At 34.4% G+C, this 27614-nt stretch overlaps 3 protein-coding genes and 1 long non-coding RNA gene across 6 annotated transcripts; 3 read left to right on the top strand and 1 right to left on the bottom strand.

Annotated features, from left to right (window-relative positions):
- Positions 1 to 33: 33 nt before the first annotated feature.
- LOC123682155 (H(+)/Cl(-) exchange transporter 7) lies at positions 34 to 5585 on the top strand. Its single transcript, XM_045620599.1, has 14 exons — positions 34 to 321; positions 374 to 526; positions 578 to 776; positions 842 to 1095; positions 1170 to 1347; positions 1850 to 2141; positions 2192 to 2330; positions 2411 to 2674; positions 2952 to 3131; positions 3188 to 3397; positions 3453 to 3611; positions 4767 to 4850; positions 4902 to 4982; positions 5030 to 5585. The coding sequence occupies exons 1-14, from the start codon at positions 250 to 252 to the stop codon at positions 5129 to 5131; spliced, it is 2367 nt and encodes a 788-aa protein (XP_045476555.1). The 5' UTR covers positions 34 to 249; the 3' UTR covers positions 5132 to 5585.
- LOC123682156 (GATA-type transcription factor sreA) lies at positions 5275 to 27614 on the bottom strand. Of its 3 annotated transcripts, none has more exons than XM_045620600.1 (7): positions 27067 to 27614; positions 20316 to 20468; positions 9026 to 9451; positions 8307 to 8768; positions 7484 to 7715; positions 7099 to 7238; positions 5275 to 7021 (listed from the first exon to the last, which is right to left on the bottom strand). In XM_045620600.1, exons 1-7 carry the CDS (start codon positions 27226 to 27228, stop codon positions 6878 to 6880), a joined length of 1719 nt encoding a protein of 572 aa, XP_045476556.1. In that variant the 5' UTR covers positions 27229 to 27614; the 3' UTR covers positions 5275 to 6877. The 3 variants fall into 3 exon arrangements, with proteins under 3 accessions (XP_045476556.1, XP_045476557.1, XP_045476558.1); XM_045620601.1 differs by lacking the exon at positions 27067 to 27614 and adding an exon at positions 20830 to 20987; XM_045620602.1 differs by lacking the exon at positions 27067 to 27614 and adding an exon at positions 20633 to 20778.
- On the top strand, positions 11137 to 19944 carry LOC123682158 (leucine-rich repeat-containing protein 15-like). The gene is made up of 8 exons (XM_045620605.1): positions 11137 to 11356; positions 13295 to 13527; positions 14085 to 14454; positions 14669 to 14892; positions 14940 to 15135; positions 15543 to 15718; positions 18021 to 18254; positions 19536 to 19944. Exons 2-8 carry the CDS (start codon positions 13498 to 13500, stop codon positions 19752 to 19754), a joined length of 1449 nt encoding a protein of 482 aa, XP_045476561.1. The 5' UTR covers positions 11137 to 11356; positions 13295 to 13497; the 3' UTR covers positions 19755 to 19944.
- On the top strand, positions 23938 to 26064 carry LOC123682161. The gene is made up of 2 exons (XR_006747789.1): positions 23938 to 24877; positions 25688 to 26064. It is a non-coding gene; the product is annotated as an uncharacterized LOC123682161 (long non-coding RNA).

The following is a 27614-nucleotide window of genomic DNA, read 5'->3' as shown; positions in this document are numbered from 1 at the left end:
ACATTATATAATTTCGACTCTATGCTCTACATGACTCAGATTTTTCAAATAAAGGCTGGAAAATCCCCATTTATTGGATATTTGATTACAATAATATCACTTCCCTATGTTAAAAATTCACGATAACAAGATATATTGGTTAACCGAGATATTTAATAACCCAGATACTTCCTGTCCTCTTTATCACATCTTAAATTTGCTCGAATTACGAAATCTAGTCAATAAAAAATATGCTTAGTTTTCAGTGAAATGGATGAATTAGATGTAAATTTCACTGGATCAAATCAACAACAAAGAAACACAAATCCTCAAAGATTTACGGTAAGGCATTGCCATCTAATCAGGAAATTGATACTAAATGCGTTGTTTTTAGAACTTGCCTTCTGTTAATTCTATTGAAAATGTGGATGATAACTCAAATTGTCCTTCAGAACAATTGATAACATCTTCTGTTAGAAGAAGAGTGCAGGTCACCAAAGAAAAAATTGAAACAGGGTGTCTTAACATTTTATCAGCAAAATATGAGGTATGTCCTTGTTTACTTTCTCAAAACTGTTGTATGATATTAATTTTGCAGAGTTTGGACTATGATACATGCGAAAATTACCTATTTTTAGATGAGGAACGCAAAAAAGGATTTACGTTTGTGGCTCAAAAAAGTATATCCAGATGGTTTGTATTTTTATTAATAGGAATAATTACTGCTCTGATAGCATGTATAATTGATATTTCCATAGAGGAGTTGTCTACTAGAAAATATGCAGCACTAAGCGAATGTATCCTTTTTGAATTTTAAACATCAGTTCGACTTCAGCATTAAAATTTCCTTAAAATAAATTAGATGTTGATCGATATGTTACAGAGGGAAAACTGTACATTCCTTTCTTATTATGGGTGGCTTTTAATGTCCTTCCAGTGTTCATTGGATCCACCTTAGTTTCTTATGTGGAGCCAATTGCTGGTGGAAGTGGCATTCCTCAAGTAAAATGTTACTTGAATGGTGTAAAAATACCTAGAGTTGTTAGGATAAAGACATTGTTTGTAAAAAGTATAGGAGTTATTCTTTCTGTAGTAGGAGGACTAGCTGGTGGAAAGGTAAAATAATTGAACTGCTTCAATATTCGAAAGAATATTGAAGATGTATCTTCCTAACATAATTAATCTTTTAGGAAGGACCAATGATTCATTCTGGCGCAGTTGTAGCTGCCGGTATTTCACAGGGTAAAAGTAGTACGTTCAGGAAAGATTTGAATATATTCAAGTACTTCAGAGATGATCACGAAAAAAGAGATTTCGTATCTGGAGGTGCTGCAGCTGGTGTCTCAGCAGCCTTCGGTGCACCTGTTGGTAAGAGCTCAATTCTTACATTTGACCATCCTTAGTCGATTCTCAATTGGTTCAAAAACTTGCTTGAGTCCTTCTGCATTGAATTTTGAGTATAACAATAACAATAATATACTTACCATCAATTTTTACATGGTTTCCAACCATTAAATACAAATGATATTAGGAATTTAATTTCGTTATTTAGAATTATAAATAAAATATTCTCTTTCTGAAGTTCTTATAAGATTCTAATAATAGTTTTCTCATGAGAGCTGTGATGACCCTAGCAGATAAAACTCCTTTGCAGGTTTATACAATACATTAAAAACAAAAACGACAAAAAAAGAACTATTTAAATAAAAAAATTTCACCACGTAACAGTTTATTTCTGTGCATCTAAACGACAAGTAGATCTATGAACGCCAGTGGCGTCTCGGCCCATGCTCGAAGTTCCATAGGTGTGCAGTATATTATTGTTTAGTGTATTTAGGATGAGTCTTAAGACAATATATTTAAATTTCAGGGGGTGTGCTTTTTAGCCTGGAAGAGGGTACAAGTTTCTGGAATCAAGGTCTGACGTGGAGAACATTTTTTGCCTCTGTCGTTAGTACCTTCACCCTTAATGTTGTCCTTTCATTATATCACGGGGTTCCCGGAAATCTCAACTACCCTGGTTTACTCAACTTGGGAAAGTTTGAAACGTTTAAGTATCAACTGTATGAATTGCCAATTTTCGTACTGATGGGTATATTTGGTGGGTTTCTGGGGGCTTGCTGGAACCATATTAACTTTAAGTTGGCTGTGTTTCGTATGAGGTAATGTGTAAAATTTGAGTTTTCCGAAATTTTGTATTGTATTTTTTTAGGTATATAAAGAAGAGATATGCCAAAGTGATTGAAGCTTGTTTGGTGGCAGCAGTCAGCGCTGCTATAGGTTTCCTGATGATGTTTTTCATAAATGACTGTAAACCATTAGGACAAGATCCTACGAAATATCCAACACAGGTGAAAAAAATCATTCGACATAATTTGCAGACTTGACGATTAACATAGGTGGTATAATTCAATTGTAACTTTTTTTTTAGCTCTACTGTGACGATGGTCAATATAACGTTCTTGCCAGTATATGGTTTCAAACCCCAGAAGCATCGGTTAGATCTTTACTTCACGATCCGCCAAATACTCACAATGCTCTATCTTTAGCGTATTTTGTGATTGTATACTATTTCCTAGCATGTTGGACTTACGGACTCTCCACATCTATTGGTCTTTTCATTCCAACTCTTCTCACTGGAGCCGCCTGGGGTCGCTTGGTATCAGTTGGCTTGATCTACCTTTTTCCAAATAGTGTTAGTGAAAATATTGTTTTAAGTTATCGTAAAATTTTACCTTCAAAATTAACATCAAACATTCAATTGAAATTCTCCGATTTTCGAGTTATTGATAGGTTTACTGTCATTCTTTAAAAGAGGCAGTGTTGCCAAGTCCTTCTAATAATTAACCTTGAAAAGTGACAGCTTACCTATGAAAAATTTTGACAAATGAAACCAGTTTGCTTAATTCAATATTATTGTGAGTTGAAAGAAAAAAAAAATAATTTGAAGAAGAGACTTTGATTTTTTTCAGGCTATTGCTCAACCTGGAAAGTATGCCCTGATTGGGGCAGCTGCCCAATTAGGAGGTGTTGTAAGAATGACAATCAGCTTAACTGTGATAATAATGGAAACTACTGGTGATATATCGTTCGCTCTACCGCTTATCATTACTCTGATTGCAGCGAAATGGACTGGTGACTTCTTCAATGAAGTGAGTACCTTCCTGCAATAAAATTTTGAATATATTAACAATTCGTCGTTACCTAGGGTATTTACGACACCTATATTCAATTGAGTGGAGTGCCTTTGTTACCTTGGGAGCCACCACCGTTAGTCCATAACATCTATGCAAGTGAGGTTATGTCTCATCCGGCCATTACTCTGAAATGTGTCGAGAATGTGGGGCATATTGTAGAACTTTTACGTTTGACTTCTTACAATGGTTTTCCTGTAGTTGATACACCGGCATCTGATCAGGTAGTATAATAAGTAAAGTTTAGTAGACCGTAATTTGTGGTAACGTAATTTTTAGAGGGAAATTAGAACTTCTGGAAGAATCAGAGGCCTTATTTTAAGGGACCAGCTTATAATCATTTTATTGAAGAAGATTTTTAATGAAACTGCGGAATGTTGGGATGACGTCAATTTGGATCTGTTCAGGGATCATTATCCTAGATATCCAACTGTAAACGTAAGTGAAATAAATTTCTTTCATCAAGGGTATGGCGTATATCACCTTGGTTATTATGGTTAGTGAGTTGGTGGTCCATATATTCCAATTTCCTCAAAAACCGGTGACTATTTTCTCAAACTTCGGTGAGTTATCTGTCACCAGAGTAACCATACTTTTATTCTGGTTAGGTTCGGTAACCACGCCCACTCCGGTTCGCAGTTGTCATTTTAATTTTCAGATTATTGTTTATGAATATTTTCCATGACATCTGACACTCAAAAACAAATACCCTGCAGAGCCATTGAGTACTATTAGTTATTTACAAATTAAAAGAGATCAACCATGTATAACCTCCAAAATTCTGTCAATGAAAAATTTAGTTGACCATTGTGTCAAGCCACCTAACCTGAAAGTATAAATACCATATCTGGACAAGAACAACTAGTATCAAGTTACAATCCACGTCTCTGAAGATGCTAACCGCAGTTGTAGATGCGATGCTAATTAGGCTATGGCTAGAAAACCCGTTGATTGATAAATTGTATTGTATCATGAATCAATTTTAGTATGAACATGAAATGCATTTCAACATGTATTAGTAGATAAAGCTTAATGTGTCATATTTTAGAACCAACCTCTAGGTTCTTGGTCTCTAAGTGTCGGGTTGTATTGAACACTCTGTACATTTATATCTTCCACACTGGACGCAGAGGTATCGCGATAGCTGCAAACAATTAATCAACAACTCAAAAACTTTATTATTTTAATTATGAAACAAATACCCTTCAGAACCATTAAGAACTATTAGTTATTTACAAATTGCAAGAGATCAACCATTTATAACCTCCAAAATTCTGTTAATGGAAAATTTAGTTGACCATTGACAAGTGTCAATGTAAATACGAAGCAGGTTACCTGACACATTGAAAATCACTAGTAACCGCTCTGAAATTCTCGGCGATATACGGACCATACCCCAAATAAATATCTATTTTCTTCACCATAAAAAAAACACCAGCCGAATCTGGAAAAATGGTAAATGTGGCATTTGACAAGAGAAATCTATAGTTAAATTTAATATTCATATACTTTTTCTTTTCCTAAAGGAAATTCTTTCGAGTTGATGAAAGTCTCATTTTTTAATATTTGACTATTGACGGCTTTTACTTTTAGGATATTTTACTAAGCGAACAAGAGAAAACCTTTAGTGTCGATCTTAGACCTTTTATGAATCCATCTCCTTACACAGTGCTTCATGTAAGTAATGAAAAAATTTCTCAATGAAATTTTTACAGCGTTTTTTTTCAGTCTGCATCTTTACCAAGAATGTTCAGGTTATTTAGGGCACTTGGATTAAGACATTTGCCCATCGTCAATGATACTAATGAAGTAAGTCAGTAATTTTTCTTTGCGCATTTTATATTTGATTTTTTTAGGTGATAGGTATGGTCACAAGAAAAGATCTTGCGAGATACAGAGTGTGGCACCACCAAGGCAGAATAGGTGTAGAAGAATTGTTGATTTCTAAAGAGATTTAAGGATAAATTATATTATGTACCTGTATATTGAAAGATTTTATTTTTTGATTCGAATTTTATGATATAGATATTTATACAGCTTCTATCAATATATTATAAAAAAAAAATCTGTTTTAAATAGGGATTGGTGGAAAAAACAACCATTTAGCAGCTATTTTTATTTGTAAAAAAATATCATAACTTCTAAATTAGTTATTTGATTTCAAATGGTTAGTCCAACTATTAACAAAATTTTTCAAACAATTTCTACAGTTTTGAAATGAGTATAGGGTAAACACACTGGTAATATTAAAAATACCATCTATATATCACAACCGCTCCGAAATTTGTCGATAATAAGTGGTGAAAACGCTTCAAATTGGGAAAAAATGTAGTATAATCTTTCTAAGAAATAAGCAACAATTTCAAAAAGTACAACCAACTTTCAAAGAGCAACGGTAACACACAATAAAAATGTAGCAAACAAAAAAGCTGCCAAAACAAGTCGTCTCAACTAATAGAGTTAAAAAAAATAATTACAATACTGATTTTGATCTAATAAGTTAAAAGTTAAATAGAGTTGTTAAAAGAAATATCACTCGAGACATTAATACTTAAAATAAACTTCAAAATTTCAAATTCTGAAGATTTATTGCCGCTGAAATAATAAAAATTTCGTCAAGCTGCACCATAAAAAAAAACTTAAAAAATGCCTTCTATATATGGAAGATGTAAAAATACATGTATAAATTACTGTTCAGGAGAAAATCAAAATAAAAGATAATGTACAGATTAAATCACACTGGTTTCGATGAAAAAAAAAAAAATATATAAGAGAGCGAAAATTATCCGAATAAATAAGTGTAGAGTATTATGATTACGTAAACAATAATTTCACACAGTTCCAAAGAATTGGAATTTGATTATAATAAAAAATACAAACTTCAACCATATGTGAAATAAAGATTTCAATTAGAGTAAACCTTAATTATACTGAGTATTAGCAAAACAATTCACATTTAGAAAAATGTTAAGGTACTACTGGCTTTCTAACAAAACTTTTGGTTACATTTCTTATTATTCTGTATCGGTAAAAATAATGCATGGAAAATATCACATCTGTTACAAATATATAAGTAAAGCTTTTTTTTTCAATATAAAAAATAAGTTCTTCATCCATTTTTAAATTGTCATCGCTTATGTTGAAAAATACTAAAAACTGAAAATTCTGGCCTATAAATGCACATATCTACGCAAATTTGAAAACGCCAAGATGGAAAACATTCTTGCGTTATCAAATTCGAATAAACCACAGGCATATCTGAAATACTTCATACCATCTGAAAAACGTAAGTACTAATCCAAGAAATACTTTGGGGTTCCTGTTCAAATGATATAATACTATTATTCACCGGTTTTTGGGAGTGTTACGTTTGTATTAACCGGTTTAATTAATCTCATCAATACTAACAACAACCTGAAAACTTAACAAACTGGCAAAGAGTCACTGCGAGCTGCACTAGAGTATTCACTCACTGAAATCTCGCAAATTCATGAAATTCAATTTTTTCACCAATTATTGAGGGGAGGGGGGGTCCGTAAGGCTATAAATAAATATGTAGTTTGATTTTAAGTTAGAAGGAAAAAAATTGAACTTCACAGCAAGATAAACTTATCTTGGTATATAATACTTTTTTTTAAATACCAACTGGGATTTAAGTATTTTATATCACGTGGACAATATGGGGTTTATAATGTACAGTATGCTTAATGGGTTTCTGTTTCCGTCATCTGTGTCGATACCAAATTTAATGGTAAATCATCAGCCATGGTCTCTTCGTCTGTGTCCATTTCAGCAGTAGAACCACCTGGGGATTCACCTTTAGGCAAGAAATTTTGGAAATGTGGACCCTAGAAATTCATTGAGTCACCAGAGCCCCAATAAAAAAACAAGATTTTGGAAAAAACTTTGTCTTTTATTTAGTTACCTGAATCAGAGGAAAATTCGCTGTTTTATGGCCTTGAAGTGCCATCATAAGATGTGGTTGCAATTGTTTCCTCAGTGCAGATAGCATATCTTCAGTATCCTTCGATTCCATATTGTTGATATTCTTTTTAATGTTTATTGCTGAAAAAGTAGATCATCATTATGATCTCATAATAATAAGTAGAGAGAGAATATAATATAAAAGTGAGACGCATGATGCTTGCATCAGCTGATAAGAGGCACAACATTTTGATTGGTTCTACATATTGAACTAATCAATACTATTCTATCATTGGCTGAAATTCAAACTTCTGTGTTCTCTTCTTTATGGTTACGTGACAGAGTGTCAATCTTTCTCTCTTCAATGTTGGCGCATATATAATTACCTTTCTGTTTTTCCTTCTCGTGATCTTCGTTAGCCTTAGGCCTTCTACGTCTCGTATGTATTGTGTCTCTCCTCATAGTATGTGGCCTATCAACTCCGTGAAGTTTATAATACAACCCACAGGCGTTGCAGACCATTTCACCTTTGAGGTTACGCCGCCATATTGTCGTTGTTTGGGTACCACAATTCGTACAGGCAAGATCCACTCTTCTAGTCATGTTATTGGCACCAGCCTGTAAAAATAAATTATCAACAATTCATTCAAGTCACCCTATCGGATGAGCTTTGTAATTTTCAGAAAACAGTATTTATCTACACACTTGAATATCTAAGTATTCTCGAATTTAAAAACTACATGAATAATAGTTTTAGAAATAAATGTTTCTACTTGATTCTTAAATTTGTTATCTACAATTTTACTAGCTTTCAACACATCAGAATTGCCTTAGGCTATGATCACATCTGTTTTTTAACCTCAAATTTGAAAAGCAACTTAGATTGCGTATGATGGAATTCTTCGAGGAATAATAGTGCTATAAGACCCAAAATGATGTACTTTGAATGCATGATTTTTCGGATCGAATGATCAATTATAATTAAATACATCTATCGTCATAAAACACTTCAAATCATTCTAAAAAATAACTACATATTGAGCGTAACTATTCGCTTTTAAATAACTATTTTAATTTCATGAATTCATAAACTTACGAACCAATGTCACACGAACAATACGGTGTTCATCAAGAGCGCCCCTAAAGACATTTCAAATAAATGAATGAAGCTGAATAATTCCCTCACAGAAAATTTACAAAGCTACCAACCTTTCCTCCTTTGACAATGGATAACCCGACCCAAGGATTGCCACCAGGAAAATTCACATACTCTTCGTTATCCTCCCTCTGTGGGCTCGGTACAAACTTGCTCTCTTCCACGTTGGCTTTGGTAGGGTAACTTTGTTTCCTTCTGCCTGAGGTTTTGTTCATGCTGTAATCCAATGTTGTGCCATCCTTCATGACAGTCATGTTACCCCTTCCGTCTATTGTTGTACTGACATATTGATTAGGGCTTAGGGAAGGACTCGGAGTGATGCTCATCCCCAATTTCCTACAAGTGATAAGTTTCTTCAAGAGCTGACTTGCTTCGCCTGTTAGAGGTATAGAAGGGTTGTATCCGTTTTGAGACAGTGTCAACCAGAGGTTCCTGTCTTCCAGTTGTTTCTGTTGGTCACAGGGTTGGGGAGAAGGTGCGCTGTGTGTTGTTGAGTTGGAATTGTCTTCCGGCGCCTGTAAATGCCATGGTTGCTATTTAGGTTAAGTCAGGTTAGGTAATGGGCGATATTATTTTCCAATAGGAATGAAACAATTTAAAATGGCAACACTGTGGCATTATTTTTGACATTTCTTATATCATTTGTGTTCAGTAGGTTATGCCATTTGATCATAGAATGATACACGTTCGAACAACGTTTGTTAAATAGCTAATTTGTGAATACCGAGACAAATTTAGGAATAATTATGGATGACTATTCAGTCATATATACCTGGGACATGTCCACCTCCAGTCTCTCAGGATCTGAGCTATTACTACATTCCGAAACGTTGTCGTCATCCTTAATGTAGTCTATTTCAGGCATACATGTAACATTTTCCGCTTTTTTGGATAAATCGGCTGGTTGATCTTCTTGTTCCTGATTCCTGACGGTGCTGTTCCTGTAATCCAGTACCTCCCTTGATCCTATATTACAGAATCTGGTGTAGTTTTCGGCTTTGATCTGCTGGCACGATTCTTGGGGATTGCTCGACATGGTTTCCTTCTCTCTATTAGATCCAACCTCCGATGACGCGCTAGATTCGCTGTGATCTATCGTTTGATCTTCCCTAATACTGTTGGTTTCTGAACCGCTTTGAGCTGCTCTAAACGTCTGCACCATTGCTTCCAAGATGTTGTTTGACTCTTTCACTTTTTCCTGGAAAAAAAATTCAGTATCAATTCAATGTTTTTCTCGGCTGGTAATAGTAAAATTGGAGGGAAAAAGCTGTTGGCTCAAGTTAGTGTTGTGAATAATCGAAACCGTGTGCGCCGCCCAAGAACAACCGAAAATAATGTTGCTGTAGCCCGTACAGTTGAAGAAAAGCCCTACTTATTAGAAAATGAGGATAGTGTAACTGTTGGGATGAATGGATTGAGCTACCGAGTTATGATTAATTATTTTTATGGCCGATATTGATGTGGATTACGTTCATTTTCAACAAGACGGCGCTACGTGCCACATAACGAAACAATAGCAATTTTGCGAGAAAAGACCCATGGCCGTGTCATTTCTCGAAGTGGCAATCACAATTGGCCTCCGAGATCTTGTGATTTAAACCCCTTAGACTTTTGAAAAAGATATGGTGCTGTAACCGTGCTGTTGCGGCTATTTGGCTGATATCGTTTTCCATCGTTGAAGGCATATCTTTCTCATTACAATGAAATAAACATCTATTGATTCATCTTAAAATATACTAGTTTTTTTCAATATCTAAATGAAAGCTCTTATTGGATATTATTGATTGTTACCTGTTGTAGAGTAATAAACATAGAAAGAGGAAGTAAAAGCAATTTTTACATGTCCCCAACATGGTTAGATTACTTTGTCAGATTGTGATACATTTTCAAATCCACAATTTTACTATATCGTTATGAATGTATATTATATTGAATAAAATATATTTATTTGAATGATTCCCTATTAAATATGCAAATTTGGAATCCGATATTTTTCCTAATTGTCGAATTTATAATAAGCAGAATATTTATTTTTTTCTTATCTACCTGCTGAAAACCAAGGTTTGGCAACTTTTGCTCTCCTAGTGTCATCGGTTATTTCACGTCGTTTGGCGCGCTTGACGTTTGTTTTCTGAATTCCTGATATATTTAGGTATTTATTTCCATATATTTTGAGTTAAAATGAAACGTTGATTCACTATGGGACATAAGAAGTACCTTTTTTGTGGAGAAACTCGCGAATTTAGTGAAAGATCGTATCATTGATATGTTTTCATTTTCGCGCGCTTCATGTCAAATTTGATAGTTCATGTTGAAGTCGAATACATTTCTATTCCACAATATTATTCTCAAGTAAAGAATATTTGTATTCATTTAGAAAGCCCTTCATAAAAGGCAACTCCTGTAAAATGTTTTGTGCATGCCCGACAGATGGCACCTCGCGCTACCAAACATCAAACCTTCGTTATAATAAACGTATATAAGAATCCAAACGAAACAAGGCATATTTCCGTCAAAACACTCGAAGAAAACGACGAATCATCACCAAACTATACCTCCATCAAACATTCAATTATCGAAGTACATATACACGTCTCATTATACCCCATATATGTACCGAGCACAACAAGACCGTGGGAAGATCTTCAAACCGGCTCTCGTGTATGAGAAACGCGACAACTATGCGTAAAGAGCACATTGCGTACGTATTTTCCGAAAACGAAAATAAAACAAATCGCCGGAATACAAATCAGTCAGGTGGCTGTGTAACAATGGTTGGTATTAGTCATCTGGTACACTGATTCACAAAACGTACGTGTCGTATCGTTACAAACAAGAACTGACGATGAGAAGTCAACAGGTTTAATGGCTCCTTCGTAAGCAGAAACAAACAAATCGATCGTTTGCGGAAGGTTTTTGTTTCAGATTCCGATCAGTTTGTGAAGGAAAGTTCGAGAGATTTGAGCCTCTAAACGCTTTGTAAGCGAGCAGTCCGAGCCGAAAAGTCCTGCCTATAGTATTGATAAACGTGATCGGGAAGTTATAAAGTGGGGGATTACAACACTGCAGAGAAGGTGTTTTTGAAATTAGGACGGTTAAAGTTGTAAGTAGATAGTGAAATCATTAGTAGAAATTCAGGTTTCTTGATTATCTTCGAATGTCATACTATGCCTATTTCAAAACAGCTTATTGCAAAGGGTTTTCCAATGACATGACTCATTTCGAATAGCCCGCTATCTAGGCAGCTGTCACTTTTGCAACTGTCAACTTTTGACATTTGACAACTAAGAAGCATCTGTCACTTTTAAAACTGTCAAATTTTGACATTTGACAAACTACGTCATTACTTGAAATGAAAGATATACGCTTCAACAACGCGTTGAAATTGTTGAAATTCACTACAAGAACGGTGAAAATTTTGCAGTCACAGTTCGCAAAACTAAAGTACTTTTGGGTTGACGTGGAGCACCTTTTCGACCGGAAACAGTGAAACTGCTGGAAAAATTTGAGCTTTCGGGACAATTTATAGTGATGTGGAGAATAGGGAAGTAACTGCAAATGTAAATAATGGTGTTACAAGACTTTTTAGAACCGAAGGTTGTGCCAAACCCATCGATAGAGCCTTTAAGTTTCTTCTTATCGTATTTCAGAGTACTAATATAACAGTCACTCAATAAGTGCCAGACCTATCGCGTATAGATGGCACCACAAGTGCCATACCACTTTTTCTCGTTAGTATCAAGCTTCAAGAGATCCGTGTTAAAATTTTGAAACCTAGAATAAACCTTGGATATGGATATTGAGGGTTAAGTGATACTAAATTTGTTGTTGTTCGAAAATGGATGTAAACGAGTTTCGTGTATTGATAAAACACTGTTTTTCTATGGAAAAACTACTGTTCAAGCAAAGTAATGCTTGCTAAGTGTTATTCAGACTCTGCTCCAACCGTTGAAAGGTGGTATGCTGACTTTAACTTGTATTTTTTTAAATGTAAACCATACAAACTTCTGTTACAGATAAAATCGTTTAATTTTTCTTTTTTCAAAAATATATAACATGATTTATAAATCATAACTAAAAAAATCATCGAAAGTTTTCAATTCACACGGCAAATCAACCAATTGCCTATCTATAATAACTTCAGATAATTAAAATATTCGGTGGCCACCAAGGTCCCAGGATTTAACATCGTTAGATTTTTTCAACATTTCCAAATTAACGGTGTTAAATCCGGAGACCTTGGTGGAACCAAATATTTTGATTATCTGAAGTTTACAGATTATCATAGATAGGTACTTGGTTGATTTGCAGTGTGAAACTGAAAGTTTTGATGATTTCTATAGTTTGATAAGAAATTTTTATATCCTGTTATACATATATTTTCTTAAAATACAAGTTTCCATTATAACTTAAGAACTAATTGCAATAAAAAACAAATGATTGCACCATTGGCTTCTACTGAAAAAAGTGCCAGTAGAATGTTTTTGTTTCGCGTTTAGAGCACCAGTAATAAAGAAGTTATGAGAATTTTTCATTTCACGCCATTTTCCAATTATCTTTTCAAGAAAACTGTTAAATTTATGAGGTGACGTCGAAATTTTAAGAGAAAATGCGTTTTTATCGCTTAGGCCCGGAACTTATTCAGTGATGTGTTATAATAAATCCTCAATCAAAAGTATGCAAGCAAATTCGTATAATTTTCTCGATAACCACCAGTCAAACAAGTACAATGAAATCTCTTCCTCAACAAATATTTAAATAAGAAAACAAACAATGCACCATCGTCTATCATTAATTACCAATAAATTCTTCAAACAAACAAAAAAAAAGAGATACCAAATAATACCGAAACTATACGATTACACTATCTCATCCACAAGACTTTAACACGTACTTTCCCAACATCAACATTTCTTAAGTAACCAATCGAACACCAATCGGCTCAGATAAAAAAAAACAATTCAACCTGGGTAGTAACTGTTTGTTTTGTTGTTGACTCAAACATAGAGCATCGCACCTTTTCATTCCACCTTTTTTACAGCTCGATCATCGGGAAAAATAGAGCTTGGCAATGAGTGAAATTAACGTAATCATTAAGACAACAAGATAACACTATCAGAAAAGCATTAATCTGAACAATTGAGTAGAAGCAGAGAGATCAAAATGAGGCCCCAGCGAAACAACGGAGGAAGTACGTAAAAGGATTCGTGAATTTTTTTTATAGAAACTAATATCCAGGTGAAAATGGGTCAGAAGTGCAGGAAGGTCAGCGTGGTAAGTTGTATAATCAGTTTTTAATTAGAGGAAAAAATGTGAATTCCCGATAATATTTAATTAGTACGTGTTAGTCATCGATTATATTATGTTCACCTTATCGTTTTTTCTCGGTATTTCATAATAAACAGCAATAAGATGGCAGAAATCTTTTTTATACCGTGCGGATCTAAATTAATATCTATGACCCCAACTTTGAATGTAGAAATTCTACGGATTCTATGTTTATAAATTTCTTTCGATATTCTTGCCTTTTCTATGGTTCTGTTTATGCGATCAACACTCAGAGTAATAATCTATGTTTATTACTCTATGGATCAACATGAAACTTTGAACGAAGAAGGAAATTGTTATTCTTCAACCTAATACCAATTTTTATCTGGATCGAATCACCAGAAAATCTTAATTTGGAACGTCCTAATTTACGGAACCTCTGATCGGACCACCCATAAATTCAAATTTATTAGGCTCCAATCTGAACTACTATACCTTATAAGAACGATGTTGAAATTCTTATGTTAAACTATTTTGTTCATATTATCTTCTCCTCCTTACAGGTAATATTACTTTTTTTCATCATTTCCCAAATAAAATCTGACGAAAATCCAGATGGAAACTTCTCCAACTTCGAAACGTCAGTTAACGTATGCAACAAATGCAATTGCAAAACCTACGACAACGTCTACTTCCTCAACTGCAAAGACAGGGATATGCACCACACGTTGAGCAACTGGCCAGACCACCAGAACAAAACTTTAAGGGCGACATTCAGCTACAACAATATAACGACCTTGGAAAAATTTCCTACTACCAACTGCTCCGCTATGATCACCCTGTCTCACTGCGGTATCAAATATTTGGCACCAGGACTATTCGAGAACATGAAAAACGTCACCTACGTCGACCTGAGTTACAATCTCATAACTAGTAAGTTTCTGAAACCGTTAGAATCGATCCTAACCTAACTTAACCTAAAATATTGAAAACTGTCAAAACTGAAAGTACTCGAATCTAGGATGATCAGATGATTCAACAGCGTTTTGCTCCCAGATTTATGTAGTAGGCTTGCCTGGTCACTAGTTTGAGAGCCTTCTATGTTTATTATCCATGTGCATATTTTAAATAAAACTTCATTCAACAGCCGAAGAAATGTCAATGGAGAAATTCAAAGGCCCTTTCAACAAAAACGAAAACGAACCAATCGAGATCACGCACCTAAATTTGGCCTACAATCGAATACACTCCCTCAAGAAATCCCTATTCGAGCATATGCCTAGAATGAAACACCTAAACCTGGAAGGCAACGGCTTCAAAGTTCTAGACCTACCAACGCAGGCTGCCTTGACATCAGTACCACACCTAGAGGTGAGTGACAACCGCCCGAGACAACCAAACATAACCTCATTGTTCAGTATTTGAATTTAGGGAATAACGGTCTTAGAGAAATACCACCTGAGTTGTTTAAGGAATTGAGGAACCTATTGGAGATAAACCTGTTCAAGAATAGGTTTACTTTGGTTCCCGACGCTTTGGCCAACCTAGGGGCCTTGGAGGTGCTCATTCTGGACTCCAACCCCATCTATGAATTGACAGATGGAACGTTTGGCGGTAAGTTTAATTGAATTCTGATTCAAATAAAGAGTTTTCTGATAGGAATTATACAATTTAAAATTGTTATAATGGCAACACTGTGTTTTTTTTGTTCAGTAGGTTATGTCATTTAATTATGGAAAAGTGTATCTTTCTATGATCGAATGACATAACATAATGAACACAAATGACATAAGAAATGTCAAAAAATAATACGCAGTATTGCCATCATAACCCGTTTTATTGGAAACCCCTTCACAATCGCTCAACTTCAAAACTAAAACAGAACGTTTGAAAAACCGATAAATAAAACACACGTGGCTTGAGATAAAGTTGACTCACCGCTAGAATAATTTATAAAAACGAAACTGAGATCATCATTCATCAGAGCAAATTGTAGACAGAACGTTCGACGAAAATTTCAGGTCTGGACAACCTGGTGGAGCTGTCGCTGAACAACCTGACCAACGTGGTGGACGTTCACGCTAACACGTTTACAAATCTGAAGAAGCTGAGGAAGTTGTTCATGTCCGACAATAAGTATCTGGAGGTGTTCGAAAAGGATGCTTTCGGAAGAGGCAAAGATCTTTCGTTGAGAGAGGTGAGTGGTCATTACTAATGCGAATGGGAAAGTGGAAGAACATCTGTTAATGTATACAGGGTGGCCCAAAAAAGAGAAAAATTTTTTTACATATTTTTCTCGAAATTGCAGTTTGAATGTTTTACCAATGAAAAAGCTACGTATGAATATTTTCTTATACCTTTTACATCTTTCACCACAACTTTTTAACGAATCAAAAGTTTTCAATTTGAAAAAAATGAGTTGAAAATGACGATTCATAGAAAACATTTTTTAACACTTTTGTTGTGTTTCCCCAAAAGTAATAGTTTTCTGGTGAAAAAAATGAAATAGAACATTGTGCATGAATGAATTTTCTGAAAATGGAATCGAAAATATCTAGAAGATGGCTGTCACAGTTTTTCATTGGTAAAACAAGAATAAAATTAAAAAAAAAAACTCGTTTTTGGTAGCACATAACTTTGCAAGGAAAAACCTAAGAGCTTTTGGTAACACCCTTTAGAATTGAAAAACATAAAAAAACAGAAGACACTCGACTACTACTTTAAATTTAAGGTGTTAAAAATTAACTGTCTCAACATATTCCTAAAAAGTTATATTGAATGAAATATTCCACTGTTTTATGTGGGCTACCCTGTATGAAGAGTGATAAGTTGCGAATTTTGTGGGTATCATTAGGCTGAGGCTAGATTTCACCTTATAAGTCAATGTCACTGGTTTCGACGACGATGACCACTAGATTGATGTGTTTAAGTGCTCAGACTTGTTCTCACTCGAGAAAAGTGATGTTGGCAATTAGTTCTTTAATGTACTTCCGTCAAACATTCACAATTTGTGTAACGGAGAGGTGGGTAAGAACTGGGTCTTGTTTGATTTTAATCGCGTCTAAGAATATTAAAAAAAAATCTCAATTTATATCATTCGTGACGTCAAGAATATTATCTGTTGAAATTTCAAGATAAATATTTTTTTTTTAATATTTGTGATAATTGTAGAAGTGTTGTGTTGGCGAAATAATTATCGCAAACATTAAAAGATTAGTGTAAATCACTTTTTTATTATTTTATTTGATAATAATTATAACAAATTTGATTTCAGTAAAATCCCACAATTAGACTCTTATTTTTGAACAAATTCACATACCTAATGTTTATTTTCAGTTGAAATCTTATGAAAATTATTTTGATTTCTGAACGTGCAACTTTTGAAAATAAAAATCATATCGATATTTCGATTTTTACTTTATTTCGATTGCAGAACAACCTTTCTGGCCCATTTTATGTAATTCCATCCCGTTCTATGGTCGACAGCCAATATTATCATCTGTCAAACTGACGTCAATATTTTTCAGTTCGACATTTATTGCTAAAATCTCCTTATGTTTGAAAAATTGCCTATCCTAACGTCTTCTGTCAGATTATTTTGTTTTTGCAATTGCCCGTGTTTCCGGTAAGATGTCGCAAACACTAAAGTGCTTACTTACTCTTGAAAAACCTTGAGATTATTTTCTCTATTTCAGTATAGTAATGTGTTCATTACAGTTCTAAAAACAGTGCTGTAATGAACTCATTACAGCATTTTTCTCAGTTATATTTTTCGTTTTGTGGTTGTCTACACTGACTTCCGATTCTATCAAATTTCAACACAGGTCAATTGTCAATATAGGTAATATAATTTGGATATAGTGAAATGATTTGCAACATAATTCGCAATTTCTCTAAATTCTAATTTTTTAAAGTATTGGCTCCGTTTCACTTGATTTCCGCATCGTTTCTGATGGCGCTCACACAGTTTTTCTGTCAATTTCATGTTTTGAGGTTAAATCAACAAGATCAACATATTTTGACAGAACAAATGAATTAAAATAATACCGTTGATTATTTGTACAGCGCCACCTTAAGGGAGAAGAGGAAAAAGGGAACCATGCCGAGCCGAGTCGCCAGAATTACCTTAAACAAAATCTAATCAGTGAATACACCAGTATTTTAGACATCTTAGTTTCTGGAAACGAAACAAATTCCTCAAATGGAAGATTATTTAAAGTTCAGCGTTTCAAATATCTGATCTGATCTTCTACAACGTCTCAACCTAATATTTTTATGCCTTTTGATCCAGAAAAGTTGTAAAGACAACATAACAGCAAGTCTTCGAGTTTCATAATGACACATTGATTATGCCATTAGAGGCTCAGAGATAATCAATAAATAATTCATGAGAAAACGATTCCATTAAAAGTGACACTATTTATTGTGCTTTGTGGTCATTTAACCGTTGTTCTTACACTTCCAATAATTCCACCTTCGTAACGTTGTTTATTTTGTAGCTCTATTTGAACAACAACAATCTGATCGACATTCCATCGGTCCTGCTGGACTGGTCCAGTCTGCACACGTTCGAATTCAACGACAATCCACTCCTGTGCAGCTGCAACCTTTACAACATCTCCAGAAGACTCAACAAACGCATAACCAGGTTGAAGGCAGGGCCCTATTGCATCGAAGAAGAAGAAATCAGTGTTCAGGTGTTTTCTCTGGACGATCGCGTATGCAGAAGTAGCGTAAGTGTTGCCAACCGAAAATAGACCTAACCGTAGACTAAATAAGTAGGCTCTATGGTTCTAACCTCTGCTTTCCGGGCGTATTTTGTACCGGGTGGTTTAAATTCGATGACTTATAATGGAATCTGTGGAACTACAACAGAAACATCGATGACAGTTTTTCGAGATATAGGGTGTTTTTTTTCGAGATATATAACTTTAAGTTGGCATTACTGTTCAAGATGGCGTCCAATTCAACAGCTATCAAGTGATTTATTCTCAGTTTGGTTTGGCAATTCATCATGAATAGACTCACGCCTGAACAACGCTTGCAAATAGTGCAATTTTATTTCGAAAATAATGGTTCTGTGCGGAATACGTATCGCGCACTACGTCCATTAGCGATGAAGCGCACTTCTGGTTGAATGGCTACGTCAACAAACAAAACTGCCGCATTTGGAGTGAAGCTAATCCTCAAGAGTATGTCGAAGCACCGTTACATCCAAAAAAACTGACTGTTTGGTGCGCTTGATGATGGCCAGAACGTTACAGTCAATGGTGTTCGGCATAGAATTGAATTGAACAACCATGATGTGCAGGAGCTGTGGTTCCAACAAGACGGCGCAACATGTCACACAGCTCGTGCCACAATCGATTTATTGAAAGACACGTTTGGTGACCGCCTAATTTAACGTTTTGGACCTGTGAATTGGCCTCCGAGATCTTGTGATTTAACACCTCTAGACTACTTTCTGTGGGGCTATGTAAAGTTATTGGTCTATGCGGATAAGCGACAAACCCTTGACCATTTGGAAGACAACATTCGCCGTGTTATTGCCGATATACGGCCACAAATGTTGGAAAAAGTCATCGAAAATTGGACGTCCAGATTGGAATACATCCGAGCCAGCCGTGGCGGTCATATGCCAAAAATCATATTTAAAATGTAATGCCACAAGATTATCTTGCGGATAAATAAAATTCATGTCAATCGAATAATCCATCGTTGTTTTATTGCAATTTAAAGTTCTATAGCTCTAAAAAAAACACCCTTTAGAATACCGTATGACGATATTTTTTCAGTTACAATACTTCGAAAAAACATAATTTCATTACATATTAAAAGAGACCACTCACAGCCTAAAATTCGATAAATACAGACACTGTGACGTAATGATAGAGTGATCATCGAATTTGAGTCAGCCTGTGTACAACGATTATTATAATTTCATTTATTTTTTTTTTTTTTGGGTTGACCCCGTATAATGATTGTTATATTTCTGTTTTTTTTCTTCTTTCCAGTACGAAGCAAGTATATCCTTCAGCAACGAATTAAAACGAAAGTTCTCGGTCATCAGAGTGTCTTTGATCACGGTGAGTCTTGTCGCCTTGACAGCCACCTTTGTTGCGATTGTGGTCTGTTTTGCGAAGCAGAGGAAGTATGGCTTCCTGGGCCAGAACCAGTTCTCGAGGAGTACAACCATTATGTATAACCCCTTGAGTAGGCAGCAAAGTATGTGATTCATTTTGGACCACGTCGAAATAATTAATTTTTGGTCACCTTGAATATTGTGATGGAACAATATTGTTCTTAGTTTTACTCGTTATTTTCTTACTGTTTAATCAGTGTGAAGTGTCCTATTTTTTATGTGCCAATTAGCAAACGTGTTGTATACTTCGTATTGAATAATTATAACAAGTTACCTCTATATAAATTTGTTTTTTTTCATTAGTACCTCGTAGATCACACAAATTTTTATTGAAACATATTTCCGAATAGAATTTTTTTAAGACAAATGCTTCATTTTTCAAAGAGTTTCTTTTCTTCTTTGGAAAATTACGAATTAACCTATATGTATTTGTCATTGTCACAATGATGACTTTTTGTTTTCTATATTCTTCTATGATCATGGAACTATTCGATGCACGGTACTATTGATCATAGAAGATAATTAATCTTTCTGTGGAGTTTATAATTCGTAAGAACATAGTATGGAAATAATTGTTTTAGGCAAAGTTAGAAAAAATATATATCAATGATTTTAGTTGTTAAGTTGTTAGTCAGCATCATTTGAGGCTCACCTCTGAGGTCCCCGTCAGCTGTGTAGTGTATAGTAGAAATTTATTAAGCATATCCTCTGCCCTATGAGCATTTTCTCTAAACTGAAATAGAACCTCCACTTGCTTTATACACTGTAGACAAATTACATGAGGTAGAGAATCTCTGTCAGATACCTGAAATAAAAAAAAAATACAATTAGAACGGTAACCCTTAATTTCAGGTTTTTGTAAACGCCTTTTTCAGATCGATATTTCAACATCAATGTTTACGTATCTCTAGAAATGAAAATTCCTTCAATCTTTCACATCGATATTTGGTTTTCCCATGAAGTACTTACTCCATCGAAACGTCAAACAATCGAACATATGATGGGAAGTTGAAAGTTACATAAAAACGGGCTGTTACAGACATTCTTCTCTCTTCTGCATTTACATAATTACCTCTTCGATATTAATTCAAGTATCGCGTTACAAGAGCTGATCGAATGCACTTTCAAATCAATCTCGTTCTCTTTATTCTCAATTAAATTGTTACCTGCAGTTGTTATTAGTTATGATGCCACTATAACTGATCATTTTCTCCTTGAGCACGATGGAGAGATAGACAGCGGTGAACGTAGTAGATCTTTATGTGCGTTTTCGATTGTTTATTAGTTCAGATTAATGTTATGGCTGGTCATTTGGATTCTCATCTAAATGACATCTAGGTGACGTTTTTGTCATGCCGATCACAGAGTGTAATCATAATCATCGAAGAACTAAGCGAAGAGAAATCTTCAGATGATGAAAACTCTATGAATTCAAAACGGGGCGCATCGATCAATTGACATATTAAATATTCGATATTATTAGGAAATTTTCTATGATCACCCATTCCTTATTTAACATCAAATTAAATCGTTTGTTCTCTAGAGAATAGTACATTTTGTATATTTTGGGATTTCCTCGAAGTAATAAACATAGATAGAGGGAGCATATGTCATTTTCAGTAATCAAATTTTGTCCCCAACATGAACTATCAAATTTGAAATGAAGCGCGCGGAAATGAAAACATATCAGTGATACGATATTTCATTTAAATCGCGAGTTTCTCCTCATAGAAAGCACTTCTTATGTTCCATAGTGAATCAACGTTTCATATTAACTTAAAGTATATTGAAATAAATACCTAAATATATCAGAAATTCAGAAAACAAACACCAAGCGCGCCAAACGAAAGGAAACAACCGATGACACTAGGAGAGCAAAAGTTGCCAAACCTTGGATTTCAGCAGGTAGATTATATAAATTAGAGCACTTCGCATTCTTGAACGTTCCAGAAAAATTTAAAGTATCAAAAAATCAACGACCTTATGTATAGACTCAAAACGTGACTGTTTGACCAAACAACTAAGATAACAATTTAAAAGTTCGAAAACTAATTTATGAACTGTCAAATTGTCTGGTGTAAAGGCTGTTAGTTGTTTGAGTTCACACCGTGTAATTGGTGTCATAAATTGGCCATAAAAGGCTAGAAACTGGAGTTTCAATAATTTCGAATACATTTATGATTTCACAGAAGTGATAAGGTCGATATTTGAGGGATTGCAGAGTACGTGCAAGAAATATATAAATGCTGGTCTAGCAAGTCTCATGTGACAACTATAGAAAAATATGTATCTCAAATAAGATGTCTAAAAACCAGGTGTATGGACTGATTAGCTTTTGTTTTGCCAATTTTGAGAATATTAGTTAAGCTTCGTTATGTCAACTGTAGGTAGCGCTATCAACAAATTAAGATTCTTGTTGTTTATTATTTATGAGTTTTGTGCCATTATGTAGCGATATATGTATATCTTTCATTATAGTTATGATCTATGGAAGCAATTCTTGTAATTGAAATACCAATAAACTCTCTCTATTTCAAATATTTGAATTCATTCCAGTAAACGTTTCGTGTTTTGTTTCACGACTTTGCACGATCATACTCGGTTACACATCGCTTTTGATTGGTCAGTATCGGGTTTTAATTGATGTATCCAATCAAAATCAAAAGATCGAAATGACAAGTATGACATTGCGGCGCCGCCACGAACTACAACTAATATTTTCAATTTGGTCGAATGTCATTGCATTCACCATGGTTTTAGACATCTAAATCTCAAACTTTTCAGGAATTGTAAACACGATAATGTCAATGTGTCGAGCTACCGTTGTGTGCCAAAAACAAATCAGGAATTGCTCAATGATTTTCAAATTTTTAAAATAGGAGAAACACCTGCTACTATGACTAAAACCATTGTTCACAGCCATTCCAAGTTTACCTATAAATATCGAAAAACGATATTATAAATAAACCTGCTCTTGCAGGTATTTCTTTATGAATAAACGATGATCTTTGCTGCGTTTGTTGATACGCTCACGTAACTCGGCGTGATATATTTATTAAATGCAGAACAGACGGAGAAAGATACAGATATTGCCAAAGCGCTCGGTATGACAGATACAATTTACAGGAAATACTTTCTAAGTTCGACATCTGATGTATGTAATTCTCTCGTTTCAGATAGGAACATTTAAAATTTCCTCTCTAGCTAATTCGCGGCAGTATAATCAGTTCTATATTTCATTATGTTCCATTAACTGATTGCACTTCACTGGTACCATTACATGATCTCCTTTTATTGGTTAATATCTGCGAAGTACTCCCAGAGCTGTGGGAATATCACATTTTTATCTAGCAGGGAAATAGGCGGAACGTTCGAGCATAATCTGGTCTATTTTAACGTTTTTGAATCGAATACATAAAATTTTGTAATTTTTATTTATCTCATTGCGTGATTTGGTTTGTTCATTCTTTCAAATTGATCTTGTTCTATTTACATACCTTCCTTTTTGTGTTTATATTATCTATTTATGTTATTTGTCCTTTCTTCATTGATTGCATTCGAAAATGTCAATTTATCATTCATTTTTCAAATCTTTTGTCATGTAGAATTTACTTAATTGTTTGTATCACGTTTTCAAGTCATGTCTTTTGTGTATTACATTATTTATTCACTTTATATTTCTCAGTGCGATAAGAATGCAAATGAATTTGTCCATAAACATATTTTTATTATTATAAAATGAGGAGAGCACTAGCGTGACGAATTAAATTCAAAAATAATTTTTAGCTTTATATCCCAGTGGTGTAAAAAAAAAATGAAGAACATCAAATATCAATAAATTCGCAATGAGTACCTCCTGAATCCCACTTAATTTTTGGTTCAATATCTCGACTTGTTTCAGAGCAATTAATAAATACTACCTCAGAGCAATTAATAAACATATAGACTGTCTATACACGCAAAATTACAACCCGATCGAAAATATAATCACAGAAGTATTGAGTATTTCTTTTTCAATATTCTTCTTGAATTTTCTATGATTCTGGAAAGGCGTATAACATGAAATTTACCATAAATCTTGAAATTGTTATTTTATATACAGTTTCAGCAACGCCTTAATATTATAGTTTATATGCAGTTATTTAAACAATTCCTTCTCCAACGTCGCTTTGTTTATCTGAAACGATAGAGCGATCTGTTCGGTGGAGAGTGCTCAAAAATCACCTCAATTGCCAATTGGAATTTGTGAAGTCTTTTTCGCCAAACAGAATCCAATGAATATTTTATATTTCAAACTGATAGCTACACTGAAGGCGAAAATAAAATATCATTTGTTGAATATATATTTTCCATTGAATTCAATAAGAGTGCAATATTTATATTGCTCCATTTCAGCTGTCATAATGACACATTTAGTATGTGTATGACAGATCGATAGCTGTCACTTGAGAGTTGTAAATATGGAGTGTTACATGAAAAAATGATGCTATTGTCTATATGAATTTCCAGAAATATTTTTAAGATTAAAAGATAGGGTTTCCGCGCGGGAAAGATCAAAGAAATATAACAACCGAATACCATGCGCTTAGCTTAAATATTTCTAAGAAAAACATTCTGAAAAAATTCTTCAGGTAGACTCTTAAAACCCATCAGTCATACAGCATTATGACCTTGACTTTAACTGAGGTACTCTAGTGTACAAAACTAAAAACCGACAATAAGTCGGTTTGAAAAGTCAACATTTACTCATTTTATAACCTAAAGCTAAATGGCCAGTAAGAAATCACAAATATAGCCTGACAGCCTCCCAATCAAGCCACCATTGAAAAACCAAATAGGGCTGTAGCATCACACAACCGTAGGCAGGTTCATTAAATATTCCAGAAATTACAAGAAAAAACGGTGGATAATAAGCAAAAATAACGTCCAATTAAACAATTACCAGAGATGTGTCCAACCCAATAACGTAATCTCCACTTAAGGATAGGCTCGCCTTCTAGATATATCTAATATCACTAGAAGCGCTATGACTCACTTGAGCTATGAGCTGTATTGTATTTTAACAGTACGCGGAGTCAAGACGTTCGCATGAATTCATCATGGATTCATAGGATCAGCTAATTTGCATCTTTTGATAGCGAATGTTGAAATGTTTACATGTTCCGTTGATCGTTGATGGTTAGAAATCGTCTCTTATCCTGTTTGATAATGTGGGTACGTAAAGGTGACACCTACGTTTTTGAACGATTACGAATTGTTATAGGAGGATCTTGTGAAACCTTATAAGGAACAAACCTTTTACTTTTGGAATAGCACCGTTTCTGACGATCTTACGCAAATAAATCGATTAACACAAATTCGATCTGTGGTCAAGTCAAATGTCATCGATAGGATCATGGAAAAAAATATGATTCAACTCTTTGATTACGAAACTATTCGAAGATCCATAGAATTTGGTCTAACTGTCACCAAAATGGGATTTTCTAAAGGCACTTTGAAAAGAATGAATTATTTAAATCAAACCTTTTTCAAGCACAATATTCTCAAATATTATGTGCGAAGTTTCGATTAATCAGCCACTCATCACATTTCCCGGATGTATTTTTATTAGATATTCAGATTCTATGAACTGTGCATTTGAGGAGAAATCAAATTTTTCCGAAGTAGGCTAGTTCAACTTTTAGATAAAAGTACCTAATTGTCGATAGATAGAAAGAACGATATATGAATATTCAGATAAATCTCAGTATGCTAAATACCTGAATTTCAAGAATTCCATGAATACTTCAAGGTTATATGATGAATGAACCCTATTTATCACGTAAAAATCATAGAAATTAATTCAATAACTCCTTGAATTGGATACGAATAGAATTTTCGGAAATACATATTTCGAAATAAATTGTTGGAATGGAAAGAAACTTTTGGATGAATCATTAATTGGTATTCGAGAATAAGTGAAATAACGAATACCTACACATGACATCTATTATTAGAAGATAACAAAGTTCCGTATATTTTCAGATATAGCCGGAAAATTCAAGATGATGAAAGATATGCGATTTAGATCACGTATTTCCGAAGAATTTGTACCGAACACATATGATCCAGATAGAGTTGCCCAACGAAGATCACATGAACAGGCAGAGGAAGAATCTAAAATTAAACGATAGTTACATCCTGCAGAACTCTGATAAGGCAGCTGCTGGACCCAAGAAGCAAAAGTTTAGATCCCAACTGTTAGCAAACATTGTGAAATACTTCAACGTGAAGAGCAGATGTTCAATTCATAAATAATAATATGATTACCTACGCATTCTGCCGTGAAATGTCGAATAGATTGAAAAAAGTTATGATACATAAGAATATTAAACGTAAAAACCTATTTTTAATGCCGTAAACAAAGTATTTACTATTCATTATAAACGATATCAACATAATTATTGGATGGCAGTGAGAATTGTTTATATCATTCAAACTATCATTTTATCACCAAGTCCCAATGAAACCTTGATATCACTAAAAACTGTTATCGATAAACATTGAAAAAATTATTATTGAATCAATTGATGGAGTATGATGGATCATAAAGAGTTTTTTTAGTATTTTATTTATATTCAAACCACAACAATCTTGAAATGAAACTGTGCATGGAACCCATCCTTCCAGGCAATAATTTGAGGAATTTAATGGTATGACTCAACAGAAGATCTACATGAAAGACATTCAACTAATATTTACGAGGCGTTTCTTTTATCAGAAGGAAAAAAATGAAGTCGTTCTCCGAATATCAATTAAAAATCATGATACTTCGAATTCTGAGGAGAATAATCCAAGAAATCTTTGAAGAATCTTCCATAAAAGTTGAAATGACAATTAAAAGTAGCCTTAAGAGGTCGAAAAAACTAGTCTACCGCGTAGCAAACTGAACCCATTGAAATCGCGTAGTGTATTTTATTCAAAACAATTATTTGAATGGAAAAAACCTGTCGGTTTCAACGGTTCAAAGCACAAAGAAACTCTTATCAGAGTCTACACATCTCTTATCTCGCTCATCTTGCCAAACTTTCTCTAGCAAAGCACAATCGTCCAGGTAAACTCAGGTGGAAACCAAAAGAAGTGTATTATGAACGTATCTGGACTGCTGCAATCAAACACAATGCATCTATAGACCCACGCAGATGTACAAAAAAAAACATTTTTTTTCGTAACAGACGTGATGCTCAGAAATAGTCTTAAAATAACTTGAGATGCAGCTGTACGTTGTTATCAAAGTAGTCTGGAAGATTTGACAACCAAGAACAAAGATAAACGCGAGAATAAATGACACATTCCGATAGGTTAATCCGAAGTTTGGATCATTTACCTCGGGTTGTTTTCTTATAAGAAATTCAGCGACTTACCATTATTGAAAGACACGTCATGATTTTTCTGGGTACATTTCTTTCTGAGGCAGTGTTATCGAATAACGACTGAGCCTCGGCATCTTCTGATAAACAAAGACGACAGAGTTGATAGAACTTTGGCGGTACATTACACATATTCGAGACACTATCTAAACACATAAACGAAGACACATCTCAAACCACTTACTTCAACATTAATTTACGTATTTCACAGCCGAATTTTTATTGTTTCAGGATAGAGAATTGCTGATTTAAACGCGAACGTAGAGTTCATTTCTGAGAACGTACAATTTAAGGCACTGCCATGGCCAGTATTAAAAAGGTGCTTTGATTAGAGAGCACGGTGCCTCTCTTATCATACTGGTTAGTGAATCCGCCCACAGGTGACGCCACAGGATTATATGCTCTGCTGGTTTATGTCCCGAAAGATCACAATTTTCCTATCAAATACGACTAACAACGGTTGAAATATCAAGGTTATTGTGGTTCCCTTCGGCGAATTGGACCTGCTGTTATTCTCATACTGCTAGAATTCGCTCAATTCG

Source organism: Harmonia axyridis, chromosome 6, assembly GCF_914767665.1.
Source record: "Harmonia axyridis chromosome 6, icHarAxyr1.1, whole genome shotgun sequence".
Taxonomy (NCBI): Eukaryota; Metazoa; Arthropoda; class Insecta; order Coleoptera; family Coccinellidae; genus Harmonia; species Harmonia axyridis.
Note: the sequence above shows the minus strand (reverse complement) of the source record. Positions and strands in the feature narration are given on the sequence as shown.

Excerpts from the sequence above, each read along its gene's own strand:
- LOC123682155 (XM_045620599.1), top strand. The coding sequence starts at position 250 with ATGGATGAATTAGATGTAAATTTCACTGGATCAAATCAACAACAAAGA. Across the intron at positions 777-841 it reads ATATGCAGCACTAAGCGAAT|ATGTTGATCGATATGTTACA; the intron begins GTATCCTTTTTG and ends AAAATAAATTAG. Across the intron at positions 2,675-2,951 it reads TCTACCTTTTTCCAAATAGT|GCTATTGCTCAACCTGGAAA; the intron begins GTTAGTGAAAAT and ends GATTTTTTTCAG.
- LOC123682158 (XM_045620605.1), top strand. The coding sequence starts at position 13,498 with ATGGGTCAGAAGTGCAGGAAGGTCAGCGTG. Across the intron at positions 15,719-18,020 it reads AAGATCTTTCGTTGAGAGAG|CTCTATTTGAACAACAACAA; the intron begins GTGAGTGGTCAT and ends TTTATTTTGTAG. Across the intron at positions 18,255-19,535 it reads ATCGCGTATGCAGAAGTAGC|TACGAAGCAAGTATATCCTT; the intron begins GTAAGTGTTGCC and ends TCTTCTTTCCAG.
- LOC123682156 (XM_045620600.1), bottom strand. The coding sequence starts at position 27,228 with ATGTGTTTAGATAGTGTCTCGAATATGTGTAATGTACCGCCAAAGTTC. Across the intron at positions 20,469-27,066 it reads TGACGTGTCTTTCAATAATG|GTATCTGACAGAGATTCTCT; the intron begins GTAAGTCGCTGA and ends TTTTTATTTCAG. Across the intron at positions 9,452-20,315 it reads AGCTGACGGGGACCTCAGAG|GAAAAAGTGAAAGAGTCAAA; the intron begins GTGAGCCTCAAA and ends TTTTTTTTCCAG.